The sequence below is a fragment of the Elaeis guineensis genome, chromosome 6 (assembly GCF_000442705.2).
Source record: "Elaeis guineensis isolate ETL-2024a chromosome 6, EG11, whole genome shotgun sequence".
Lineage (NCBI taxonomy): Eukaryota > Viridiplantae > Streptophyta > Magnoliopsida > Arecales > Arecaceae > Elaeis > Elaeis guineensis.
This window is the reverse complement of record NC_025998.2, coordinates 1,266,247-1,287,210: the sequence shown is the minus strand read 5'-3', so window position 1 is coordinate 1,287,210 and position 20,964 is coordinate 1,266,247. Positions and strand designations below refer to the sequence as shown.

The following is a 20,964-nucleotide window of genomic DNA, read 5'->3' as shown; positions in this document are numbered from 1 at the left end:
CACTTTAATCGCATGATTTACTCTTCCATTTAGTCTTTTTATTTTATTTTTTTTACGTATCTGGGATAGCTTTCACAATATGTAATCTTAGTGTCCTCTGTTGATATAACTGACCCATAATTGAAACGGTAGTGCAGAGATGGACATAAGATACAAAGGCTATCTTGACGAGTGGGAAAGTAATCCAAGTGTCAAATGCATCCTCGTGGAGAGCAGCTCATCTCGTGCCTTTTCAGCAGGTTTTCTTCCTTTTTCATTGCAATAACCACTATCAGACTGATGTTCCCTCTCCCCTCTTTCTCTCAGCATACCATGAATTCATCAATCTTTCAAGATTTCTTTGTGCATTTCGTTTTACTTAACTATTTTGTGGGGTGTTCAGTATGGCCTGAGGTTAAATTATGGCTCATGCAGGAATGGATATTAAGGGTGTTGTGGCTGAAATTCAAAAGGACAAAACTACACCACTCGTGAAAAAGGTTTTTCTGTAGGCATAGACTATGTCTTGTGTTGTGAACGGCATGCATGGTTGCATAGTATGCATTCTTTACGATTGCATTTTATTCATAATGGTGCTTAAATTGGCTTTACCAATGTCAGATTTTTAGAATAACATGCAGGTAATACTGTGAATCAGGTTACTATTTGATGCAAAATGCAATAATTACTTCAGGTCTACATTTCAAGCAGAACGCTGCACATGATAGCTTTCAGAAGTATCATTATTTGACCATAAATGCATAACAAAACTTCTTGACTTATTTTTGCATGTATGATCTTTGCCTTCAATACTGTACACGTGAAACACTTGTTTTAGTCATTGATGCTTTTTTTTTTTGAAAACCTTGTTGTAGAGATAGGAGTTTTGAGATACAAGCCTCAAGCATCATGTTGTCAACTGAACTAATGTTTACAATTATGGTAAAATGGTGGATTTAATTGGCCTTTTGAATCAATGACATTCTAGTTTTCTTTTTATTGGCATCTATGTTTCAAAATCATTTTGATCGAACATTAATTTCCTTGTTTTGCCCTCTATATCTTTGCACTGAATATGCACGTTGACTTCGCTTGTCCAATTGGAGGAATTTCTTTGCTGCACTGCTTAGAATGGGCAGCATAAAAATGCAGGGCAGCATAAAAATGCACTGGAAAAGAGAAGAACGAACCCCTTGTGGATAAATGCTTTATTTTCTGGAAAATTTCTTGTGCCATCACTAATGTTAAATTGCTCCCAAGTCCCAAGTACGACCATAGGAAGATTGGAAATATGATCAGCTTATCAAATATGAGTTTTCATCATGTTTTGCTTGCATTTGTCTTGTATAAAGATTGTATATGTTTGATCCTGCCTTAAGTTGTTATTTGGATGTAGAAAGATGACTGCACTCAAAAAGTTATTTAGAGCTTCATAGATATATCTAACCTTTTGCTAGATCTGTAATAGGCAATTGACATGATGCTAGACTCTAGATGTCATGCGGGTGAAACTTCCTGTTTTTGCATGCATATCTTCTTGATGTTTTTTTTAAACAATTAATATAACTATGATTTGGATCACATAATAATTTTTTGTTTTTTTTAAACAATTAATATAACTATGATTTGGATCCGCATAATAGACTAATAGTTGATTTAAGTCCTTATTGAGTTAAACCGTACTATTCTTCTTTAAGCTCACGCTATTATTCTGTTGTAGGTTTTTGCTGCGGAGTATTCTCTAATATGTAAAATTTTTGGATATCAAAAGCCTTACATTTGTTTCATGGATGGTGTCACAATGGGGTTTGGGATTGGGCTGTCTGGACATGGCCGCTACCGAATTGTTACTGAGGTGTATATCTTTCTTCAAGACAGGGATGTTGTTAATTGATATCTTCAACTTTATGTATGCCGGTATGAAAATTAATTGTAATCTGGTACTTGATTTCACATGGTTTTATGCCAGAAAACACTACTTGCTATGCCGGAAAATGGAATTGGCTTGTTCCCAGATGTTGGCTTTGCTTATATAGCTGCAGAGTCTCCAGGAGAAGGGGCAGTAGGTATGTCATTTTGAAAATTCCTTCCACTCATCACTCTACTGATCTTCATAACTGCACATCAACTTACTTGATTTCTCAAATTATGCATCATATATTCATAATTTAAAACACAAAAATATCATACTAAATCTTGTGATCAAGGAATGCTGTACCAGTAGTACTAGTGCATACCAACCATACCATACCATACCGATTTCGAATTAGTATGCAATACAGGGGGCCTACTAAGTGTCGGCATGCCCTACCGGCCCCAATACCGGGGATACTTATATAGTAATAGATTGGTACCATTATGGGGTCTGGTACCAAGATGGCGTACCTTGCTCGTGATAGATAATTGATTTCTGGCTCACAAACAAGGGGGGTCCTCCTTATCTTGGGTATTCATTGACTTTAATGTCTAGCATTAGTCTATTCTTCAATGTTTTATCTTGGTGGCCAAAATGCTGCAGTATGTGGGGATAGATTTTGATTTTGAATTTTTTTCGAAGGTTTGCTTGCATTATTTGTCATGAGAGAAATACCACTTTCACTTTTACTTCAGAGACTTCAAGGCGGTTTGACTTTCAGTCTTTGTTAAGGTCATATGGTATAGTGCTTATTGTTGTTGTCTTCTATCATAAGTCATCAAAGAAATGATAATATGCTGTTGTATGCTTCCAAGTAACAAGAACCTACGGGCAGTAAGTCAAGGAAGAGGCACAAAAAATAAAAGTATGTAAGACTACTTCTGGCCATGAACTGCCATACTTTATCTTGCTTGCCTTCCATGCACAACAGCCACCTGTAACTCAAACCATTTTGAGCAGTCTTTTCTCAGTGATCAGAAGATCTGGGAAATTCATACATCCTTGCTAGAACTTTTACTGCTTTTGGTTGGATGTTTCTGAGTTGAAGGCATTTTTTGCCGTAGTTATCTTTTAACAGGTTTATTTAAATGTCTTGTTAATTTATCATATTTAAGTCTGATATTCAAGAGCCTAAATGGTGTGCAAGAAAGTTGATATCATGGGTATTTATTCTATGCTGGTCCAGGTAAAATCAACAAGACATCTATCAATTTTTTTCGCGCAAAATTCTGTATATACTCTTGTATGCAAAAATCTTTTTTTTTTTTTTGAAAGTATTTGCCTTTTTTTTTTCTTTTTTGAAAGTGTTTGGTGATGCTTTCTGGTCATACTTCATTCCATATTTAGTCATACTTGTTAACATCTTCCTGTATTATATTATAATTGTCTGTTTACTTATTAATGCCATGTGTTCTATTATATTTATTTACATAATCGAGGAGGGGGAAAGTTAAATCCCTTGCAACAGAAGTAAAGTTGCATTTCTCATTTTTACATTGTGATCTTCTAAGGATGGTTTTCTTTTTCTTTTACTTTTTTTTTGTTTATTTCCTAAACTCTAGAACTTCGTTTGCAGGGGCTTACCTTGGAATGACTGGGAAAAGGATTTCATCTCCTGCTGATGCATTATATGTGGGCTTGGGAACTCATTATGTGCCTTCTGGAAACTTAGAACCCCTTAAAGGGGCACTTCTATCAATCAACTTGTATATCTCTGGTCATTCTTTATTTGTATCTTGTGCTGAACTTTTAGCAGAAACTATATCTTCTTTTGCTTTAAAACCTGAGGAACTTGAAAAGAGTTCTTGTGTTGCTATTGCTTCATTTTGATGGAGCTCCGATATATGATTAATTTTGAAATTTACACTTGGTGGGTTGACTTTTGTGAGTAAAAAATTGCTTTCTTATATTATTATGAATTGGTTATTATGATTTGAGATAGTCGTGAAGCTAGTGCGATCAATAGAATACACATCTTTATATTTCCTGAATTATGTCGATGGTATGTGATATAAAGTGTTTGTTTGGACAAACTTATTTCCATTGAGTTGGCAAACAAAGCTCAAAGTGCTTGCTTTGTTTGTGGCTTTTGCAATTTCTTTATGGTTCTTTCGGTTTATGGATTGTGACTATGATTCTATATCTAATTTATTTTTGTTTATTTGTTAATGATCATCAAATGTTGTTGGAGAATAATCAACAAATTAACCTTGGCTTTTAATCTGAAGTTTAAAGGATACTGAGTTTCTTAGTTGATAGCATTGAGTTTATTAATTTAATGGACAAATTGTCCCATCAATAGTGTAGGATCATTGTGTTGTATAAGTTTGAGGATGTTCTAGGACCAGCTATCGACATGATGACAGTCCTCTTGGTTGGTGCTAAATCTTGGTTAAGGCATATTTCGACTGGATAAGTGTCTGCTAAATCTTGGCTATGGAGGTTGAGTTCATGCAGCAAACAACAACCTTCCAATATTTTCTAGACTTGGAAGAGTCTAGGTAAAGAATAAAGAAGACAACACACATTAGTAGCCAGAAGTAACAGAACCACAATAATCTGAAGAGGCAGAAATTATGAACTGAAGAATCAGGGGTTTAAACTTTAGACAACCTTCCTCCCTCCCTCCCTCCCGTAGAATAACACACATAGAAGAAAAGTCCTTCATCATCCCTTTATTATTTTTCTTATTCATTCATTTTACTCCTTACTTGCTTTTCTTCTAATCTTTTTTGATCAAAAATGTACTAGATCTTTCATGTAATGCATTGGAATTTTTTACCCTAAAAAGTTTCAGCAAGATGTTGATTTCAATTCTTTTTATTTTTAATAATTTCACAAAGCCTTGGAAAACTCAATAGAATCCTCAACCCTTGTCAAATAGTAGTCATTTGTTACTTATTTCTTAAAAAATATACCTTGCTAGTTCAGTTTTATTGAAAACTTGGTTCTTAACCTGAAATTCCAGCATCTTGTAGGTCTCTATCCTTTTCCTAAACCCTCAAAAAAAAGGGTCTCTTCCCAGGTCTGTCCTGCATCAAAGGTTTTCTTAATTTTTAAATTTGTCTCATTCTACTAAAAATGTTACATCATGATCAATCTTAGATTTGCTAGTGTGTTGAAACATAATTGAAAACCCTGATCTCAATCATGTTGGGCTTGTTTAGAGACTCATAATGTTTGATTTAAAACGGTGTATTTGTCTTTGAGTTAATACATGAGTATGTTTTAATATTTTTGAAAATTTGTAGTTTTTTGTAAACAGAATTTTCCTGGTACCTCTGCAGTGCAGCATGGTAGATGCTACCGTGCAAAATTGTGTCATACTTTTGTTTATTATATTTGAGAAGATGCGTTTTGTTTAACATTTTTTTTTTCTGACACTGCTTTTAATTTGGGTAATGAGTATGGCTTGAATTATAGATTATGGACGTAAAGTATGTTTCACAAATGCATTGCAGCATCATACCTTGTTTCATATTTCACCAAATTCCATTGAATGTTAGGTTGTCTTGACTTGCTTATTTTGCACATGCAGCTCTGATGACCCTCACAAAGATGTTGAGTCATTACTAGCAGAATATAAGAAGGAACCCGAATCAGAGTCTCAACTGAAGTTGCTTTTACCTCACATAGTATCATCTTTTGGTGTCCATAATTCAGTCTCCAAAATCATAGAAGAATTGAAGACGTATCAGTCAAGTACTGATGCTGCAGGTATACGTTACTACCATGTACTTCAAAGGAAGAAATGCTTGGTATTGGAAAACTAACTTCTGCCATTGATGTGGTGATGCTGAGTTTGCTGTGCTGTGGGTCATATGGTCCTTGTTTGTTTTCCAATTCTGCTATTCTGCCATAGCCCACAACTATGATACTTTTAGTAATATAGATTGTTGTCATCTATATCTATACACTACATGAAAGGGAAGTTCAAAGGACTCCCACCATGCCAAGTGTCGAGCTGCAGAAGCACTGTTACTCTTTTTTCCCCCCTTTGAATCCTTCTCGAACTCTTGTGTGCATCAAGGGACGACCGGTGAACATAGTGAGATATTGCCTAAGTAGGCAATTCGTCTCCTGCTTTGTTAGTTGTATAATTTGTAGATTTCTTTTGCCAAGCTGCTATTTCTATTTTATGAAAGTATCCATATGTTTAGCTATCAGAATACTATGGCTGAGGGATGTTGTATTTTTCAGTGCTAGATAGATCAGATATCTTAGTTATGGAGGAAGGATTTCTCTAAGTGGTATCATGGCCTGGAGCATCAAAGCTTTCAATTATATAGAATCAATGTTGCATTCACATGTCCACACTTCTCCAGGACTGGTCTGTGCATAACGACCCAGGACTTCACATAAAAGACTACCCAGAAATTGTAGTTTGGAGTTCTTGGCCCTGCTTAAGTACCCAGAGCTGTCTAACACACACACACAACCATGATGTAGAACTAAATACGTGCCTGTGCAGGTCCTCATATTGCGTGTAACTATGTACACAAAGGTACACTTATATGTTGATGAAATCGGAAATTAGGAATGTGAAGCTTAGGCATTCCTGATAACATCGCATGTCTGTATAATTGGTTGTATAACATGGTATAATAGATGCAGTTGTTCAAAATCCTTGAAAGTTGATCCATGATGTTTTCTGGAGCACTTGGAACCTGTTTGCATCTTTTGCAGTCATCTCCTATGGCCAACTTTTCCTTCTGGCCTTGGAAAACCCTCATATAGATGTCCTCTGATGGGCAACATTGTTCATGGTGTTTCTGGCCTTTTTCTATTTTAAAGAGAATCAGGTTGTACAAATTATTATTATTATTTTAAAAATATGCAGTTCCTTGTATTGATTTTGCTTCTTTTGGAAGCAGTAGCACAATGGGCAAATGATGCTCTTCTAGGACTTCGGAAAGGTGCACCATTTTCTCTCTGCTTAACGCAAAAGCATTTCTCAGAAGTTTCATATGCACAGGGAAATGATGAACATCATTTATCAGAAGTAAGATTTTAGAAGCCAATTTATGGCATTTGGAAATTAGAGGATATCTTTTGCCTTTTTCCGTTTTTTGATCCAAAAATGTAAAGACTCCTGATTGTGATGGTGTTGAGCATGCAGCTCGGTGGTGTAATGAAGGCTGAATACCGCATTGCCTTGAGATCCTCACTTCGAAATGATTTTGCTGAAGGTGTACGGGCAGTTTTGGTGGACAAGGACCAGGTATTTCTGATCCCAGACAAACCTTTTCTGGCATTAGAGAATAATTTCATGTTTTAACTTTTCTTTAAAAAGGATTGATGTGAGACTCTGATTTTTCATTCTTTCAAACTCAAGTAACTGTTTGGCTATCATCTTTAGCTCTGTCTATAAGTGAGTGATACGTTATCAAAACAATTCCCCATTTTAATCTCTCACAGTTTGTTCATTGTTAATCTGTTGATAGTATATATCCTAATCAGTGCCTTCATCAAATGGTTTGTCTTATTAGCATAAGCTTAACTAGGTATTGAATTATAGTTTTCTATCCACCAATCAAACATCATCTCTAAATACTTAAATACAAATTTTACACCCAGGAAAAGAAGAGAAGAAAACTAGAATTTCTGCTATGCCGTTCTAGTCTTCCACAATACTGGCAATATTGTATCAAAACCAAAGTAATATATGCAAATTAATAAATTTCAATATTACGACATGTATAAGGAGTACAGAGTTCTTTACTTAAATATTTATTTTTTTTTTTTTACAAAACTAATGCACCTTTCAACTTATTTACAGGAATGATGCAAAATCATAAAACGCCATTTCAAATGGCATTTTTTTGATAGAAAATGCATTTGAAATGGCGTTTCTTCGCTCCACGTCATCTCCTCCTCCCATCCCCGTGGAATCAAAGGACAAAAAAAAAAAGAAAAATCGTCATTTCAAATGGTGTTTTTGAAAGCGCCATTTGAAATGATGTTTTCAAAGATGCCATAATAAATGGCGTTTTCTTGGTTACACCCTCTCCATTCAAAAAAATCCATCCAATGGTCAAAAAAAAGAGCAAAAAATCAATCCATACCATCTCCGTACCGATGCCATACCGATCTATACCGATCTATTCGCATCGCATCGAGCGGTTGGTGCCCCACTGTACTGTACCGAATCGGTATGGTCCGGTTCATATCATTTATTGAAAAATCGATCTGAACTGTGTCGGTTCCCCACCGGTACCTTAACCCCCCTATTTGGATCTTGCATTCATTTCTATTTCGATGGATTGATCGCATCTTTGTCCTTGCATTTATTTCTATTTCGATGGATTGAAGTGTATGATCGAATCTTATATCTCGCTTGCTATGACAGGATACTAAAACAACCGACAGGATACTACAGGAATCTCCACCTAATAAAGTGAAGATGCGCATCCCAATCAACTCTGCTTCCTCCATGCCTAAATGCACCATCCCCAGAATCTGCACCAGGATCCAACTGCCCGACAAATCATACCACTTGGTAGTATCAGGATAGAATCCATCCAGCCAAGGTTTGCAATACTGATACTGCACCCTGTATCGTTTGCCAGTCGTACGGTATCGTATTGTACATACTGGGCCCGTACCGACAAATAAAAAATAAAAAAAATCCATCCAATGGCCAAAAAATATAGAAAACCAATCCGTACCGATCCCGTATCGATCTGTATCGATTCGTACCGATATCGTACCGATCTGTATCGGTCCATACCACACCGTACGTAGCGGTCCGTATCCGTACCAAACCGAATCAGTACGGTCCGGTTCATCTCATTTGTCGAAAAATCGATCTGAATCGTGCTGGTTTCCACCGGTACGGTATGGGTGTACCGGTCGGTTCGGACTGGTACGAAATACCATCCATCCAGCTGTATCCTAGTAGATTTGGATCCGGCACAATCGTCCCATCATCCCTTATCAACTTGGAATCCTCATCCTCACCATGATTCAGAATGCTTTTTTCGTTGAAATCATCGCAGTCCATCATCCGGTTGTCAGGCTTCAAGCCTTCGTCGAAATAAGCTCTCACCATTTGCTTCGAGATACACGTAAAATTGTATCATACCTCAATGAAAGAAGAGGAGAGAGCAAACGAAAGCAAGTGTACAGACGAAGAGGTGTGAATATCAGATGCCATTCTATGCAGTCCTCCTTCATAAACAACTGACTGGTCTGATTTAGCTTATTTTTGGCTATTTCAAGAGATGTAATTAAATTACTCCATATACTATTATTATTTGCATTATAATTTTTATGGTCGTTTTAGCATAATTTTTTCTCTCCTAATCTTCTGAGACACATGAGACTACGTGTATCCATGTCATAAAGCATAACATCCGATCACTTGAAATTAAATTAATCTCTGATAAAAATAATAATTAATAATATAAAATAGAATAAAAATATCAGGTGTACAAAAAATATTACAATAAAAGTTTCAAAAATACTAAGTACAAATTTAAAAAATACTGTCCCACAAGGACGTCGTGGTGGCCGTGGTCGCTTGGATCTTCTCAGGAAGGTCCTCAACGGTCGCTCTTGTCCTGTATCTGCTGTGATGGCTCTTCTCCCATATCAGTAGACGTCTATTGGTCATGCTGCTCAGGAATAACTGGTGCTGTCGGAGCATCTGCAGGCTGAGTGATCCCCTAACCCCCTTATCTGGATTTAAGATGGGTCTGGAAAGAAAGTGTCATACTCATCTGGCCAATTAGGATCCGGTGATGTCATCTGGGGCATGTAGGACGAAGAAGATCCTGCCATCTGTGGATCAAAAAATGGTGGCATTTGTGTCGTATAGTAATGACATCTGGGAATATGCGGTGATGGCATATGTGGAACATATGGTGACGGCGTATATCTCATATTTGACGCATCGGCTGCTCCATGCCAAGACACAGCTATCTGGGTCAACGCCAATCGTCATCAATATTTTCTAACATGATCTCTCCATCTCACGCAGTATCAGATCCGTTCATCCTCATCAGTCGTAGATAAAGCACGACGAGTGTCCAATATAAGATCTGACATAGAATCAGTCTACATAATAAAAATAAAATTAGCAATATACTATAAAATATAAAATAAAGATATAACAAACTATATAAAATATTTTGCAATCTTAATTATTAGAAGTAAAGACATTGATATAAAGTATAATTTCGTGGTCTTACTAAAAAACGCACAGCAGAATTTCACCCTCGTATCTTGGAACTACATACCGAGGTTGTCCAATGACTCGCACTATAATGCTAAAAAATCAAGCCATGTAGTCGGTATGAACGGTCTCCGAAAATTGATCACCATGAACTATGTGATCTCGATGTACATTCCAAATGGCAATATACTCTGCATGTCTAATATGCCAGTCAATACGAGCTCTCTCGTCGATCAATATGATGAAGTCTCTGACTGGTATCAAATTGCTCTGGGATGTCCTGAATTTGGTTAAACTGCCGCAGCATACAATCGAAAAATATCACTCCACTCCATCAAATAAATAAGTGGCACCTAGCAGTCCATATGTCATGTCCAACTATACACATCTGCGGAATATAACCAATATTTCATCTGTATATGGCTCCCACAAAAACTGACAGAGTTAAAAATAAAAATAAATTAGTAAGTTAAATTTTTAATAGATTATGAATACTGTAAAATGATATTTGTAAATAAATCAAATTTATCTGTCTATGTGTCAATTAATGTATCCAGCTGGCATTATAAATCCGTGCCACTCATCAATACGTGGTGAACGTTGAATGCAATGTTCCATCTGCTTGATAGTGTATTTATGTTAAATAAATTTTATCGGATTAAAAACAGTACTAAATTTCAAGTAAAGGAAGCAACATTTTTATACCTATATTCCAACGGTCTGTTTAGTCTGAATGGGACATCAGGATCATGCTGCTCTGATGGCATATCAAGCAACTGTCATCGTAATGGACTGATAGTTGGCATCCTCTCCTATGTCCAAATCTGCAAATTTCAAAAAAATCATACATGATATACCCAATCAGAGCTATAATAGAATATTAAAAATATAAATTTTTAATTCACATATCTGTAATAATACAAGATAACCACCAATCTCACTTTAGTCAGTATAAGAATCCTGGCACATAGTCCTGTACAGACAACTAGTACTGCACTATCCCAACTGAGCCTACGAGCGAACTCTAAATCATCCAATAATGGTAAAAACATCAACTTCATCTTGTTTGATGAAGTATCAGGTAATAAAACCATCTAGCAACTCCAGCATCTGGCCTCTGACATGCTGCTGTACCATCTCATCTGGTGCATCATCTCCAATGTGCAAATATCGATAACGATCATCCAAACACTATCCTCAGTCGTGAATGATCGAAAAATTGGTTATCGAGATCAAACCCTAGTAATCGTAAGCACAAAGCCTGCCACTCCGGAATGGTAAGCGTGGGATCAACTCCGATAACTGGATTGCCATCAACTGGTAGTCCGATAAAAATGCTAACATCCTGTAACGTGATGGTCGTCTCACCGAATGAAAGATGAAATGTGTCTCTGGATGCCATTTCTCAAGCAAGGCAGTAATAAGATCAATGTCCATCTGTATGCGACCAATCCGATACACTCCATAGAGTCTTAGATATCGTAAATAATTTAGCACTCTAGGTGGGATGTGCTTTGTCCTCTGAAAGTCAACATCGGATCGTCGTAGTCGAAGGTGTTTGGGCTCCTGAATAAGATATAATAATTAGATAACGTATATGACTTTAACAAGATTTTTTTTATAAAAAATATTAGTAAGAATAGGATTGGAATGCTTACACTGCATCTAAAATAGTCTGTACTGATGGTTATCCTGCAATATAAGAATACTCATGTTCGAGGGCCTGGATGTCGTAGATCGTAAGCTATAACATGTTAATGAATCTAAAATAATGATATATATCCCAAATGTATTAGAGCATGAGAAATATGATAGTCATTTATTTCATGAGAAATATAATTTTCAATACATGAAAATGATGATGTCACTAATTCATTACTAGTAAATATCTGATAGCACAATATTGTCACATAATATAACTTAAACACACAATACAGTTCATCTCTGGATATAAAACAACATTGAAAATACAATCCCACAAAAATACATAAAACAATATTGAAAATACATCTTCGAAGCCTTTAATTTCTTCCCCTACTTGAAGTTGATGTGTGTTGAAGTATCTTAGGACAGCGGCGGCGATCATGACCCTGTTCTTTACAAATGCTAGTGATTATTACTTTTATTTGCCTATCATTAATCTCATAGAATTTTGAATTCCTTATAAATTCTTTACTAATTTAAGAATTTTAAATATATTGTATTTCATAGAACCGTAGACCCGTCAATTGACAAATGTAGGATATTCTACGGCATTCGTACAAAAATATATGAATAAATTAAAAAATCCTTCTGAGGTTAGGTCGAAATTACCACATGAGTTCAACGTTTTGAAAAATCTACACCTACATCCCTAACGTCTATGAAAAATCTACACGTACCCCCCTAAGGTGGAGACTAAACTGTAGATTTTTCATAAATTTCGGGCTGTAGGTGTATATTTTTCAAAATACTGGACTTAAGTATAATTTCGACCTAAACTCAGGGAGATTTTTATAATTTAATTATATATTTTTGTACGGAAGCCGTAAAATATATATATTGGTCAATTGATTGTCCAGTTTAGACTGTTTGGGAATTGCATTTAATTCTATAGGTAATTACAGTAATCAAACGATACGTAGAGGGTTCGAGAGAAATTTGGCACAGCATTTTCCTTTAGTCTCTTCATACATTTTTAGCCGTGTGGGGAGAATTAAGGAAAAATACTGTCGAAATTTTTTTCGATTTCTATTGCGTATCGTTTAATTACTATAATTAACCTATAGAATTGATGCAATTCCTGAATGGGATAGGATCTATCTTTGCCTATTAGTTGATGATAGGATGCATTTATCATGTAGAAATGGATTTGAGACTAATTTAAAAATTTTAAATATATTGCATTGTATAGAACTGTAGACCCGTCAATTGATCAATGTACATGTTCTACGGCACCCGTAGAAAATATGAGTAAATTATAATACCCCTCCAAGGTTAGGTTGAAATTACTATATGAGTCAAGTGTTTAGACTGATTCTATGTCAGATTTTATGTTGGACATTCGTCGTGCTTTATCTAAAAGACAAGCGGATCCGGATACTACATGAGATGAAGAGATCATGTTCGGAAACATTGGTGGCAATTGGCGTTGACCCAGATAGCTGTGCGTCTTAGTATGGAGCAGTCGATGCGTCAGATATGAGATATACGCCGTCATCATATATTCCACATATGCTATCACCGCATATTCCATAGATGTCATCACTATTGCTGCGCAGATGTCACCATTTTTTGATCCATAGATGGCAGGACCTTCTTCTTCCTACGTGCCCCAGATGACATCACCGGGTCCCAGTTATTCACATGAGTATGACACTTTCTTTCCAGATCCATCCTTATATCCATATGAGGGGGTTGAGGGGGTCACTCAGCCTGCAGATGCTCCGACAGCACCAGTTATTTCTGAGCAGCATGACCAGCAGACGTCCATTGATATGGAGGAGGAGCCATCACTGCAGATACAGAGCAAGAGCGGCCGTTGAGGATCTTTCTGAAAAGGTCCAAGCGACCACGGAGATCATGACGTCTTTGTGGGATTTAGTATTTTTTAGATTTGTACTTTAGTATTTTTAGGACTTTTATTGTACTATTTTTTGTACAGTTGATATTTTTATTCTATTTTATATTATTAATTATTATTTTTATCAGAGATTAGTTTAATTTCAAGTGATCGGATGTTATGCTTTGTGGATATGGATACACGTAGTCTCATGTGTCTCAGAAGATTAAGAGAAAAAAGTTATATTAAAAGGACCATAGAAATTATAATGCAAATAATAATAATATGTCGAGTGATTTAATTACATCTCTTGAAATAGCCAAAAATAAGCTAAATCAGACAAGTCGGTTGTTTATGAAGGAAGATTGCGATAGAATGGCATCTGATATTCACACCTCTCTCTCCGCTGTACGTTTGCTTTCGTTTGCTCTCTCTCCTCATCTTCTTTTATAGAGGGTATGATACAGTTTACGTGTGTATTCCGGAGCAGATGGTGAGAGCTTATTTCGACGAAGGCTTGAAGTCTGATAACTGGATGATGAAGGATTGTGGTGATTTCGACAAAAAGAGCATTCTGAATCATGGTGAGGATGAGGATTCCAAGTTGATAAAGGATGATGGGGCGATTGTGCCGGACCCAAATCTACTAGGGCTACAGCTAGATGCATGGCATTCCGTACCGGTCGAACCGGCGGTACACTCCGTATCGTACCGTATCGATGGGAAATCAATACAGTTCAGGCCGATTTTTCGACAAATGAGATGAACTGGACCGTACCGGTTCGGCATGTACAGGCACGAACCACTACGTACAGTGCGATATGGGTTGGTACAAGTCGGTATGGATTCGGTATGGATTGGTTTTCTACTTTTTTTTTTGGCCATTGGATGGATTATTTTTTATTTTTTATTTGTCTATACGGACTAGTATAGTATGGTACGATACCGTACCGACTGGCAAACGGTACAGGTGCGGTACTAGTATTGCAAATCTTGGCTGGATGGATTCTATCTTGATACTACCAAGTGGTATGATTCGTCGAGCAGGTTGGATCCTGGTGCAGATTCTGGGGATGGTGCGTTTAGGCATGGAGGAAGCAGGAGTTGCTTGGGATGCGCATCTTCACTTTATTATGTAGAGATTTCCTACAGTATTCTATCGGTTGTTTTAGTATCCTGTCGATTCTCTTTTCATTCAAACAGATAGCAAGCGAGATATAGGATTTGATCATGCACTTCAATCCACCGAAATAGAAATGAATGCAAGGACAAAGATGCGATCAATCCACCAAATAGAAATGAATGCAAGATCCAAGTAGGGGGTTTTAAGGTACCGGTGGGGAACCGATACGGTTCAGACCGATTTTTCGGTAAATGACATGAATCGGACCATACTGGTACGGTGTGGGCACCAAGTGCTTGGTACGGTGCGGTGTGGGCCAGTATAGATCGGTATGGGGTGGTACGGAGACGGTACGGATTTATTTTCTGCTTTTTTTAGGGGGGGCCATTGGATGGATTTTTTTGAATGGAAGAGGGGTGTAACCAAGAAAACGTCATTTGTCATGACATCTTTGAAAACACCATTTCAAATGGCGCTTTCAAAAACGTCATTTGAAATAGTATTTTTTTTTTTTTGGTCCTTTGATTCTACGGGGGATGGGGAGAGGAGATGACGTAGAGCGAAGAAACGTCATTTCAAATGTATTTTCTATCAAAAAAATATCATTTTAAATGGCGTTTTATGGTTTTGCATCATTCTTGAAAATAAGTTGAAAGGTGCATCAGTTTTGTAATTTTTTTTTTTAATATTATTTGGGTAAAGAACTCAAAGAGTACATGTAATATGTAGAGATGGACTCTTGAGGGAGAGGATATCAAATCCTCTTGAGACCAAAATCAATAATGGGACATTCAAATCGAAGATTCACACTATTGATCGTCTGTATAACTAAAGATGCCTGCAAAACAAAAAATCACATAGTTTGGTGGTTTCTAATCTATGCTTCATGTGGATACAAATATTGGCAGTATTCATTGTGCTAGTGTGTGCATCTTCTTAATGCATAGTTCAAAGATCACCAAAATGTATGATATTAATTTCTAGGCATTTACTAGTATAGATCATAATCAGTGGTACTTCGATGCCACATCTTTTGATTTTAGAATCGGGAGTAGATACTCTCTCCTCTCAAGAGAAATTGGTTTGTGTATTTACTCCATTTATCAATACGGGGTGGTTACTTGTTTGCACATCTTGAATGGGCGTGAATGCAAATGCGTTATGTCAATTGATGATGCATGGGCTTGTTTATATGACATGAAATGCTGCAAAGAGACATATACTTCTTTCTGTCAAAAATAGAGAGAGAGGGGGGAGAGAGAGAGAGAGAGACCTTGGAACATCATTATCTTGATTTGCTTTGAACATTCTTTTTCTTTTTTCAGATATATCTTTGTATTTATCCTTTTCCCTTGTTTCTCAGATTGGTGTATTGTAGAGATCATGTATTATCCCCCTTAATTAGCCCACGATTCCATTTTTTGCAGAATCCAAAGTGGAGCCCTTCCAAACTGGAGGATGTTGACATGTCTGAAGTCGAATCAGTTTTTGAACCTCTACCCCCCGAAGATGAACTGGTTGTTTGATGTGTAGTTGCACTCATCATGGACGAATGAGAAAGACCAGCAGCGTTTTTTTTTCTTGTTCCTGATTGATTTCATCATACTATTTATGTTGAAAAGGTACCACTAATTTACTACTCACACTTAAATTAAAGCGCCAGACCACGTTTAGAAGAATAAAGGTGTACTTCTCAACCGAATTAAATTACAGCCCGGACTAAACCTCCTTTATAACGGAGTATCATTGCACTCGCAGATGTATCGTTGGATTTTGTTCTACGGTTTATTGGTCAATATTTCTTCTAGTTTGGCACTATTAATCGTGGATGTTCGTCAGATAACGGGACATCGGTGCACTAATCTGTATCTTTGGATTTTGTTTTCTATTGTTGGGCAATATTTCTTCTAATCGGGCACTCTGTACCTCGCCTGTGCCACCATGATATAAATTTGTTGGTGAGAGAGAGAGGGAGAGAGTTCGGTACTAGAGAAAGAATTTGTGAATGGGCTACCTAGCACTGGCACTGCTGTTAAGCATCGAAAAATTTAAGATTTTTTTTTTTTGTTCAAAAATCCAAGAATGAAGATGGAGCCCTTTTATTTTTTAAATTATTTGTGAAATTTTAGGGTTTTTAGAAGCAAAGATTTTATTGGAATGGGGCATTAGTAGTTCTCTGCAGATGCTATTGTCAGCATTAATCTTTATATAATATTTTATTAATTGTATACGAATGGTATCTTTAACATTAATCTTTATATAGATGTCTCAGTTTTATAGACAAACAATTGAGATATAATTCAGATGACTTCAATTATCTCTACTCTGCTTTCTCAAATTTGTTATTTAGGATCCGATCGAGCTTCGTATTCCGTGTTAGCCAGGCGTTGGGACGCAAATTTGGTTGCTGACTCCTTCCTTTTGGCCTGTTGGTCAGGGGTTTTTTTATCTTTTTATCTTTTCTTTTCTTTTTTTTTTTTTTTTGGTGATACAGCAGGGTTTTTGACCCCTTTGTGCGCATGTCGTCGTGGATGGTGGCTCTGTGTTGTCCGTGTGTTGGCGTAGGTTGTGGTTGTCTTTTAGGCGCGCGCGCGCGTAGATGCACGTGCGTGGGCAGGCGTGCGTATGCCTGACAATCAGTTTTCCTAGGAGCCGCTGCCTGCATTAGCTATTTATTGCACCTGTTCTCACATTTATTCGACCCACCGCGGAGGAACCGCTCCCGATTAATAATTTTCCATCACGTGCCAACGACGTGACAACTGGATCTCAGCGGACCTCGGTGCTAAATAATGCAACATACGCATCCCAGACCCACACACCCATCTTTAATAAAAACACTAGTATGTAGCATCACCCACACCAAACAAAAGAAGAGAGGAAAACTCGAAACCATTCCCAAAATCTCACCACCGCGATGAGCTTCTCCGTGACCAATTTGGCTCCGGCCATGGTTGGCCCCTGCGAGCCCACCCCGTCCGCCAGCCTCCCCCTCTCCCCCATCGATCGGGCCCCGGGCATGAGGCGCTTGATCGACTTGTTTCTCGTGTTTGGGCCCGCTCAGGACCCGGCAAAGGTCGTAAGGGAAGCTTTGTCCAGGGCTTTGGTCTCCTACTACCCTGTAGCCGGGCGATTCGCGGTGTCCGACAGCGGTGAGCTCGCTGTGGCTTGCACCGGCGACGGCATATGGTTCGTCGAGGCCTCGGCGAATTGCAGCCTTAAAGATGTTAACAATCTCGAACGCCCTTTCATGATCCCAAAGGAAGAGCTCATTCCATGCCTTCCACCTCAGGTCAAGCAAGACGATGTGTTCTTAATGTTGCAGGTATGCTGGCTCTCCTTTTGTTTTTGTTTTTGTTTTTTTTTTTTGTTTTGTTTTTTTTTTTTTTTTTTTTTTTTGTTTTTTTTTTGGTTTTTTTTTTTTTTTTTTTTTTTTTTTTTCCGTTGGTATCATCACCTTGAGGGGCTTTTCCAACCATACACCCCCTGAGTATTTATTCGTTTATTTTTCCTCTTGATGTAAAATGGTAAACTTACATGCTTCAAGACAGGAATGGCCAACCTAATATGTCTATTGCCCTCTATCTTGTCTGTTAGCATAGAAGATTGATTGTCTTTGGGTTCACATGTGCAGTAAACGGTGAACGTGCCAATTGAGGCCTGATTAACTTGATTAGAAAGCTGGATCCAGCCTCACATGATAAGACTTCTTTTTTTTTAATATTGACCAGAAAATTGCCTGCCCGCAAACTACGGTAGTACAAACAAAACGGTTATTTGGTCCAACTTGCTTTGATGATTGAAGGGAAATAGAAAATGAAGCTATTGTCTAGACTACTTGGACTTTCATACCCGCATATCTTTTTTTCTTTTTCTTTTTTTTTTTTTTGATGTAAATTGGAGGAAGCCAGAAACTCACACACGCATCTCAGGTTACCCAATTCAGGTGTGGAGGATATGCGGTCGGCGTCAGATTCAATCACGCAATTTTTGATGGTGTCGGCGTAGCTCAATTCCTAAAAGCAATTGCGGAACTGGCCAGAGGTCTTGCACAGCCCACCGTCGAGCCAATCTGGTGCAGGGAGTCCATCCCTGACCCACCCAAGCTCCTGCCACAGGGACCTCCACCGGTCTTCCAACCTTTAGCCCTGGAGCAAAGTATATTAGATGTATCCCAAGACCGCATCGACCAGATCAAGAACCAATTCACGAGTGAGACAGGCCAAAAATGCTCCAAGTTCGACGTTGTGAGTGCAATGGTGTGGCATTGCCGGACGCGAGCGATTAATTTGGAGCCCCAGGTCGATGTCCACCTAGCTTTTCCGGTGAACACCCGTCGCTTGTTACAAGAGGTGCTGCCCAAGGAGGAGGGTTATTATGGCAATTGCGTCTATCCAATGGCAGTCACAGCACCCAGTGAGAAGATAGAGAACGCATCCATTGTTGAGATCGTGAGTTTGATTAGAGAGGCTAAAGAGAGTGTGCCGGCCCGGTTTTCGAGATGGGTGAAGGGAGACCCCAAGGAAGGGCCACGTATGGTGCCACTCGAATATGGATCATTTTGCGTGACGGATTGGAGTCAGGTGGGGTTCTATGAGGTGGACTTTGGATGGGGTGGACCCATCCAAGTTGCTCCACTAACTGAGGATGATCTCATCCCTTGGTGCATCTTGCTCCAGTCCCCTGCTCCAAGCGAGGTGTGCGGTTGCTGTTGCGATGCGTCCTCAAGGAACACTTGGAAGCATTCCATCATCAAATGATGAGCTTGGTCTAGCAATTTATATATCTTGAATTCGTCCATCCAGATTCTTGCATGTTTAAACTTGAAACCTTGTGGGCGAAAAATAAAGTGGAGAGCTTGTATTATCATTAATTCTTCTAGTCACGTTTATTATAATTGAAGTTGACAAATAACATTTCTTGCTTTCCTTATTTTAGATATTGATGTCATAATTATCAAGCCTTATCGTAATTATTTTGTAACATCTCCATATCCTTATTTTGGAACACGCTTTCCTGTTTGGAACTATTGCTGCTGGTGCCCAGGCTGATGCTGAGCACGGTGGATCCAAGGTAGAATGAGATCATCACCGAGCAGGGTAGAGAGGAACAGTGGACTTGCAAGTCCAATACAAATTTTTTGTCAAGATAGTTTTCGATGGATATCCTCCGATATTCAAGTTAGGAAGCACCAGAGAATACGAAAAAGAAGTAAGCAGATGAAGCTTGGGAGCTTATCGTTGCCTCCTGTTCATAAATGGGGGCTACTGATTATTTCCGTTGAGGGCAGTAGTTATAATCATAAAAATCCTCCTCTCTCTTTCTTTTCTAATCGCGGTAAGCTGTCACCCAACGGCTTTTAGGCAACTTACCAGCACCATTTTGATATGGTAATGACAACCTGGCACATAATTGCCGCCGAGAATATCGGTCGGGCGCAACTTCCACCTCGGACAAACCCGAGGTCAGCATGATACCCGTAACAAGAATACTACTAATGTCTAGAAATACAAATTACGACAAACCCAACTGCCAAAGCCAACATGTTTGAAGTGAACTTATGGCCTGTTGTACACTAAGCAGCTAGTAAGTGTAGATATTTGCAAGACAGCCGCTTGATCTTTCTTAACCTGATTTCCTTGGATGCGTGTTCTTGATCTATGGTGGGGACTCGCTGTGACAACGTTACAAGACAGTAAAGCCTTACATCTGTTCCATATAGGCCCACCGTGCATGGCCTAGTCCAACGACCCGTACAGATGGCCAAGAAATTTCACCCCCCTACCACCTCAATCCGTCATGCCTGGTGGAGGGGAAGATTTTTTTTTTTCTTTATGTTTTTCTTTTTCTTCTAATCAGGACACTACGGTTCGTGCACTATAGAGTATTGTACATCCATGAATGGCTGCCATCAAGGGATGAACAACCCTTAAATAACATGCACCGTGTATGACATAGCATGCTCTAGTGGCTGTCTCAACCATCTGATCATCTATAATTGTACAATTATCTGTGCTACCATACGCATATGATAGAGAATCGGTGCTCTCTTTTTCGATCAGAATCTTCTATCGTGCAGCTTGCACACCATAAACATTGTACATACCGCCATCTGCGGGTGACTCCATCAAACAATATGCACGTGTACAACATAGCATACACTTATAGACTATCTTGTTTGAAGATCATCTATCTCTTGATGGTGACCATGTATAACTTTTGCAGCACCG

The 20,964-nt window shown here is 38.2% G+C and overlaps 2 protein-coding genes across 5 annotated transcripts in view; both read left to right on the top strand.

Moving 5' to 3' along the window:
* The window catches only part of LOC105047741 (3-hydroxyisobutyryl-CoA hydrolase-like protein 3, mitochondrial), a 27,685-nt gene extending 11,129 nt beyond the window's left edge, over positions 1-16,556 (top strand). Inside the window, exons 2-10 of one of the 4 annotated variants that reach the window (XM_073258827.1) lie at positions 133-239; positions 415-479; positions 1,700-1,834; positions 1,949-2,045; positions 3,471-3,600; positions 5,433-5,611; positions 6,769-6,896; positions 7,014-7,115; positions 16,162-16,556. In XM_073258827.1, the coding sequence (XP_073114928.1) occupies positions 133-239; positions 415-479; positions 1,700-1,834; positions 1,949-2,045; positions 3,471-3,600; positions 5,433-5,611; positions 6,769-6,896; positions 7,014-7,115; positions 16,162-16,260 (1,042 nt within the window). In that variant the 3' untranslated portion in view covers positions 16,261-16,556. Of the gene's footprint in view, positions 1-132; positions 240-414; positions 480-1,699; positions 1,835-1,948; positions 2,046-3,470; positions 3,601-5,432; positions 5,612-6,768; positions 6,897-7,013; positions 7,116-8,243; positions 8,424-16,161 lie in introns of those variants that run through there. The other 3 variants (XM_073258829.1, XM_073258826.1, XM_073258828.1) reach the window with 3 other exon arrangements.
* A 960-nt stretch (positions 16,557-17,516) lies between these two features.
* On the top strand, positions 17,517-19,671 carry LOC105037161 (myricetin 3-O-glucosyl 1,2-rhamnoside 6'-O-caffeoyltransferase AT2-like). The gene is given in 3 exon segments (XM_073258831.1): positions 17,517-18,059; positions 18,667-19,404; positions 19,407-19,671. Coding segments are annotated over 3 exon segments (1,248 nt in total). The 5' UTR covers positions 17,517-17,651; the 3' UTR covers positions 19,509-19,671.
* The last annotated feature ends 1,293 nt before the right edge of the window (positions 19,672-20,964 follow it).